The sequence below is a fragment of the Numida meleagris genome, chromosome 6 (assembly GCF_002078875.1).
Source record: "Numida meleagris isolate 19003 breed g44 Domestic line chromosome 6, NumMel1.0, whole genome shotgun sequence".
Taxonomy (NCBI): domain Eukaryota; kingdom Metazoa; phylum Chordata; class Aves; order Galliformes; family Numididae; genus Numida; species Numida meleagris.
The window spans coordinates 17,059,257-17,066,406 of NC_034414.1; the positions used below are offsets into that span (position 1 = coordinate 17,059,257).

Sequence of the window (7,150 nt, forward strand, 5' to 3'; positions counted from 1 at the left end):
CCTCACAAATTCACAGCCTTTGCACAGACGTTTTGAGAAGCAAACCTGAGTAAGCTGACTCTCACCCTGCGCTTGCTGGTAGGATCTCCTCTTCTGAGGACACCTCTGCTGTGGGTGGGAAGAGGACACACAGTAAATAGCTCCCTCTGAAACAAGAGACATCGTATCAGGGGCCTGAGTCACCTCCTGCACCTGTCTGTTCCTGTACTCTGTAAGGACCTGCAGTGGCTGAGGGCAGGATTCACATCCCTGCTGTACGTTCTTGATGGAAGGTGCCAAGCTGCCGTCCCTTCAGGTTTAACTAAAGTCAGCTTTGGAAATGGACAATCAGAGAAGTCAAAGGCTCCACAATGTCTTGGAAGTGGCTGCAGGTCATACCCAGTTTAACCTTCACACACAGAGGCAGAGAGGAAATGTATCCGTAAAAATGCTCTGAGAAACCAGCGGTTGTTTCCCCAGAACAAGTACATTGATAATGGAGGAACAAATAAGCACAACTCACAGGTCTTATAACAAGCCACTAATCCCTTTCACTGGGGATTGGGCTGGAAAGGCTTTCCTGGGGAGGAAAAGCTTTGTGAAGAAGTCTTCCTCACACTGCCCTTCACAGACACAGAGCTGGGAGACCTTGAGGCCCAGGATGAACAGCTGTGGCATGCGGACAGTCCTTCTCCACCTGCTTTGTGCCCTGCTCCCATCCAGTCTCCTCTCCCCCTGTGCTCAGCCCTGGCTCCTTGTTGGCAGAGGGAGTGCACTCCCTTCTGAAGGTTCTCCAGGGTCAGGACAGGAGGCAACAGGCACAAAGGGAAACATGGGAAGTTCCCTTTACCCATATCACACTACACTTGTTTAGAGCGAGGGATGCTAGGTCCTGCAGCAGTATGTCTGCGAGGTTCCATGCTCTGAGACATAGAAACCTGACAGTGTGTTCTTGTGGGCCCTGCTCAAGCAGTGAGGTTGTGCTGTTCCATCCCCAGAGGTCCCCTTTTGCCTTCCTCGGTTTGTGACTGGACACAGGAGCAGACAACAAGATGTTTTGCTGCAGAGATTTTGCCTATGAGGTGGCCGGCCTGGTGCTTCTCACTGCCACAGAGCCAGAGCAGGCACGGATGGCAGCTGCCCCACTGCCACCTGCACAGTGCCCCTCTGAAGCAGCATAACCACTGCCTTGAGGGCCTTTCCTGCCTCTGGGCTCGTTGCACTGCCCCAGCAGGCACAGGTCATGGTGCAAGCACTGCCTGTCCCTGGCTGGCATGTGTGCTACCAGGCCATGAGCTTGGCAAGACTGTGGGCCGTGCACCACCTTCGGCTCCATGCTGCTGTGTGCCACTTCCAGCAGCAATGGCGTCCTCCTGGCTGGCAGCGCTTGTCTCACCCGAGCAGGCCACGACTTCCCGCTGGGGCCTCTCAGTTGGGCCTGTAGCCCTACTGCAGGGCCGCCTAGTGCTGCCTGTAGAGCTGTAGGCCCGGCCCTGCTGAGCCCTGCTGTGCAGCTCCTGCTGCCTCCTGGGCCCTGCTCTGGCCAGCTGGGAGGCCGTGTTTGTGCTCTTGTGACAGGGCAGAGCCAGAGCTCTGCAACATGAGCATAATAAGGCAGGAGCAATGCCCAGGACTCTGCTGACATCCCTGTCCCGCACATTGCATCCTCGCGCCCACAGCAGGAGCTCAGCCCTGCAGCCATGTTCCCAGGAGCCCCCAGTGCCCATTGAGCCGTGCTGCCATGCACTTACACTGCAGTGGGGCCGGGCACCGCCCCACATCCCAGCCCTGCGTACAGGCAGGGTTTCGCTTTTGAAAGCGGCCGCGCACCCTTCACACACTTCCTCCTTCCCCAGCACTGGGCTGCACACGGGGACATGGGCAGGGACAGCTTGGCCCTGCACCTTCCCCTGTGAAGTTGGTTTTCTGCGCTGTCCCCTCAGCAGCCAGACACCCCTAGGAATGCTGCAATCTCCATCTGTCCCTGTGACTGCTTCTGGCACAGTGATACCAAAGTGGGAGAGTCTGCATGCTGTGGACACAAGTCAAAGAGCATCACTTTATGCAATGTATAGCTTCTGTGCAGGTGGCACAGCAGCTGTGTGCGGTCATTGCTTACACCGGGTCCCCATGTGTGGGAACAAATCCCTCCTGCCTGTGATGCATGGCGAGCACAGGGACTGTGTCTGCCCAGATGCAGGCAGTGCCGTGTCCCACTGGCGGATATGAGGGGCCGGGCATGGCTCTCTTGTGCATGTCCACACCAGCATGGGGACCTTATTCACCCCACTGCTGCCTGGGGAACCTCAAAGGCTGCTCTAGGACCCCATCATAACAAGCTGGTCAGTAAGGTGCAGAGGGAAGCCCTGTTTAGGATCACTCCTGTTCCTGTGGGGACCCACTCCGCACGGACACAGCCCCAGGCCCAGCTCAGGGACACAGAGCACACAGGCAGGCTGCCTCGCCTCGGGACACACAGGCAGTGAGTCCTCATGGTGGGGCTGTGTGACGCCAGAAGCGGAGCCAGCCTCATATTTGGGCATGAAGCAGATTATTGGAGGCTGGGCCCCAGCAGGCAGCAAATAACCCTGCTGATAACGGCTCCCACCATACATCGTCGTCCCCATTGGCTCCTGCCACCAGGGGCTGCCTATATCTCCCCCTCCCCATCCTGGGCTCTGGGCTGGGCCTGTGGGGCATGATGATGCCTGCCAGGGTGCTGGGGCTGCTCCTCTGCGTGCAGCTCTGCATGGGTGAGTTGTGGGGAAAGGGGTGGCCGTGGGAGAGGAGAAGAAGAGGGGCAGGGTTGCAGCCATGGGACGGGCACCCCCATGCTCAGCCACCTCCCCTGGTGCCCACAGGCAGCGAGGTGCTGCGGCTGGTGGATGGCGGTGGGCGCTGTGCCGGTCGGGTGGAGGTGAAGCACGAGGGAGAATGGGGCTCCGTCTGCAGCTACGACACCCAGTGGGACGCGCAACAGGCCGGCGTGGTGTGCCGGCAGCTGGGCTGTGGCACGGTGGCCCATACGTCCCCATATGCCCCATTCGGGCAGGGCCAGGGACGCATCTGGCTGCATACCATCTTCTGCCGCGGCACTGAGGCCACCATTCAGGACTGCTACAACTTTGGCTGGGGCAAGCACTTCTGTGGCCACGAGTGGGACGTGGGAGTGATCTGCACAGGTGAGCTGGGGTGGCTGGGATGGGGACACCGTGCCACGACCCCTGGTCAGGGCTGAGGCCAGTCTCTCATGCAGAGGACCTGAAGGTGCGACTGGCAGGCGGCAGTGGACCTTGCGAGGGGAGAGTGGAGATGAAGCTGCGGGGACTCTGGGGCACAGTGTATGACGATGCCTGGGGCATGAATGATGCCGAGGTGGTGTGCCAGCAGCTGGGCTGTGGCTCAGCTGCTCACGCCACGTCTACCCGGCGAGCTTCGCAAGTTCACAGTCCCCTAATGTTGGCCGGTGCCAACTGCAATGGGAACGAGAAGGCCGTCTGGGATTGCAGCATTGCGGGTTGGGGTCCCTACAATGAACCTTATGATTTTAACGCCTCTGTGGTCTGCCAAGGTGAGAGCTGGGGGCGTGCAGCACCACAGGGAGCCCATCACCTACATCCCACAGCCCAGCAACCCACCTCTCCCGGCAGGGTTCTCCCGGCTGGCTGGAGGGGACAGCGCCTGCTCGGGGCGGCTGGAGGTGCGGCAGGGCCAGGCCTGGGTCAGTGTCTGCCATGGCCACGTGGACCTCATGGCCACCCAGGTCGTCTGCAGGGAGCTGGGCTGCGGTACAGCACTGGCCCTGCCTGGGGCCGGGCATTTTGGAGCAGCAGTGGGGCCATTCTGGGATGGCGCCTTCAAGTGCAATGGAACAGAGCTCCTCCTCTCTGCTTGCAAGCGGGGGCCACCTCACATCCAGAACTGCACCCAACCTGCTGCCATCATCTGCTCTCGTAAGGACTGGTGCTGTGGGGCTTCGCCAGCCCTATTCAGTGTGGGGTGCCCAGGGGTCCCTTGCTCCTCCAACCCCAGCACCTTCTCTCTGCTGCAGCCTACACCGGGTTCCGGCTGGCAGATGGAGACTCAGACTGCACCGGGCGAGTGGAGGTGGAGGCACAAGGGGTGTGGAAGCCCCTGTGTGCCACTGCCTGGGACCTGCCTGATGCCCATGTCCTCTGCCGTCACCTGGGCTGTGGCTCTGCTGTCTCCCTGCCCCCACCAGGCCATTTTGGGATGGGGACAGGGACACTGCTCCACGATGCCCTCAGCTGCAGCGGGAGTGAACGGCACCCAGGCGAGTGTCCCGTGGAGGTGCTGGGGCAGCCTGCCTGCCCCCACGGGCACACTGCTGTCGTCAACTGCTCAGGTGGGTACGGGGGCCGTGGAGACCCCCAGCAGGTGGGGAGCACTGCCCATCCCCACGGCACAACCAGGTGTCGGTTGCAGGTGTCACTGAGCCCCTGCGGCTCCACGGTGGGGAGAGTCGGTGCGACGGACGGCTGGAGGTGGCCATGCGCCCTGGTGTCTGGGCCCGTGTGTCTGTGGGGCTGTGGGACAATGGCACTGCCACCGTGGCGTGCCGGCAGCTGGGCTGTGGTGTGCCTGAGAAAATCTATGAGGCAACAGCCACCGGCTTGGGCCCCATGGAGCTGCGGTGCATTGGCACTGAGGAGCACCTGGCACAGTGTAACAACTCCTGGACGTCTTCTGAGCCCAGCCACAGCCCAGAGGAGTTGTCCATTGCCTGCTCTGGTGAGTACACTGGGAAGGGCCGTGGGCATCACACAGCCTTCCCCTACCCCAGCCTGATCCTCCCATGCAGGCAGCCGGCAGCTGAGGCTGACAGGAGGCCCCGGGCGCTGCGCCGGCAGGGTGGAGGTGTACAGCGAGGGCACCTGGGGCACTGTCTGCCAGGACACCTGGACCCTGCAGGATGCCAATGTTGTCTGCCGCCAGCTGGGCTGCGGATGGGCCCTGGAGGCACTCGGCTCTGAGCGCTATGGGCCTGGCACTGGGACACTGTGGCCGGGTGCTGGGGGCTGCACCGGGACAGAGGATGCTCTCTGGCACTGTCCAGCCCCAGTGCAGCGTGGCTGCAAACGGGGTGGCGGTGCGGCTGCTGTGTGCTCAGGTGAGTGCCACCATCCCTCTGGATGGGACCAGCCCCACCACTCTCAGGCTGCAGTGATCCCCTGACCTCGTTGCAGGGCTCCTGGACCTGCAGCTGACGGGGGAAAGCAGCAGATGTAGAGGGCACCTGGAGGTGCTGCATGAGGGGACATGGGGTCGTGTTTGCGCCAATGGCACCAGCCCGGCCACGGCCACTGCCGTCTGCCGCCAGCTGGGATGCGGCACAGGGGGGAGTCTGGTGGCTGTCCCAGCACAGGGCTCAGATCCTGCCTGGCTGAGCTGGGTGAGTTGTGAGGAGGGGGCCCGCTCGCTCTGGCGCTGCCCCTCAGCACCCTGGCAACTGCAAGAATGCAACCCCACCGGGATCACCTACATCGCATGTGAAGAGGACACCAAGGACAGGAGTGAGGCCACCAGCCCAGCTTCAGGTAGCAGCTGCCACAACAGAGTCACCTCACCAGATGGCTCTGTCCATGCTCACTATCCTCTAACCGCTGCCATGGGATCTCCACGGGGCCTCACGCTTCCCATCACTGCCCCACAGCTCTCACCCACAGCGCTGTCCCACTGACAGCAACACCAAGGAGCCTGTCAGCACTCACGGTGCTCTGCGTGATCCTGGGGATGCTGCTGTGCCTGGCCCTGGCCGCCCTGGCTGTGCAGGCACACCGCGCACAAGCCCAGTGCCAAGGTGGGCAACGCTCTGGGGGTCCCCCTCCACAGGGCAGCACCTTGGGGACATCGTGGTCACCAGTGCCATGCGCGCTGCTTTGCAGGCCCCAGCAAGGATGCTGCCTCCGAGGTTGTGTATGAGGAGCTTGACTACAGCCTGATGCCCGAATACCAGGAGGTGCCCAGCCACAGAGGTGGGAGCGGGATGGTCCCCGGGGCCTTAGGCTCTCCCCATCCAATACCATGTCCACAACACCCTCCAACCCTCCAGGCTCCCTGTCCAAAGGCTCACGAACAAAGCTGACAGATCACAGCAGGGATGGCGAAGAGGAGAGCGACCTCCAGGTGTCCACAGGTAGGGACACAGGCACAGAGGTGCAATGTGAGGACAGAAAGGCATCCAGGCACCCATGCAAGTCGACATAGCCAAACAGCACTGATGGGGAGGTGAGGGCACGCAGCCCCTCCTGGCTGTGTCCTCACCCCCGGCCCCTCCGTGCCTTTCACAGACCCCCCTGCCCAGCCCCAGCACAGCCCCTCGCATGGCTACGATGATGCTATAGCTGTGCCGGAGGTGTACCCCTTTCCCCACACCGGGGATGCCCCGGCACAGCCCCACAAGGACACGGGCTATGACGACGTTGGTGTCAGAGCCCTGGGGACATCACTGTGAGCAGGCCCTGGGGACATGGCTGGAACAGGGACCTCTGTCCCAAAAAAGGGGTGGCCCTGGCCTTGGCAGCATCACCTCTCCCTGCCTGGCACTGCAGAACAGTAGCAAACTGCTCCATTCTCCTTGCTGCACCTGCAACACAACAGCTTGTCAGCTTTTTCAAAATGATTTTCTGTAACTCTTTCCTTATGAGTATCTCTTCTTTATTAAAACCCCAAATCGGTGTGGAATCTCACTTCCAGCCTTGGCTCCTCTACCTGAGTCTATCAACCTTCCCCCATGGCATGGGGGAAACAACAGAAACAGTAGGAATGCTCATGGAGACGAGCTTGACTCTCCCATGACTGCTGCACAGCAGTGGAAGGATAACAAGGACCGCGTGTCCCACAGGCACACAGGTGCAGGCACGCTGCCACACGCTGTGGTTTCACCCGGCAGGCAGCTGAGCAGCACCCGGCCGTTTGCTCACTCCGCCCCTGCCCCCAGTGTGCAATGCGGGAGAGAGCTGTAGAGAAACTCGTGGGGCAAGATACAAGCGGAAAGGGACAGAAAGGGAAAAAAGTCACAGACATTCAGATGATAACTGTACATGCATGTACCCCCTCACAAATTCACAGCCTTTGCACAGACGTTTTGAGAAGCAAACCTGAGTAAGCTGACTCTCACCCTGCGCTTGCTGGTAGGATCTCCTCTTCT

General features: G+C 61.0%; 1 protein-coding gene across 1 annotated transcript in view; it reads left to right on the forward strand.

Annotated features, from left to right (window-relative positions):
- Positions 2,666 to 7,150, forward strand: part of LOC110401658 (deleted in malignant brain tumors 1 protein-like) — a 10,571-nt gene continuing 6,086 nt past the window's right edge. Inside the window, exons 1-2 of the mRNA XM_021403009.1 lie at positions 2,666 to 2,732; positions 2,841 to 3,161. Of these exons, the coding sequence (XP_021258684.1) occupies positions 2,678 to 2,732; positions 2,841 to 3,161 (376 nt within the window). The 5' untranslated portion in view covers positions 2,666 to 2,677. The remainder of the gene's footprint in view (positions 2,733 to 2,840; positions 3,162 to 7,150) is intronic.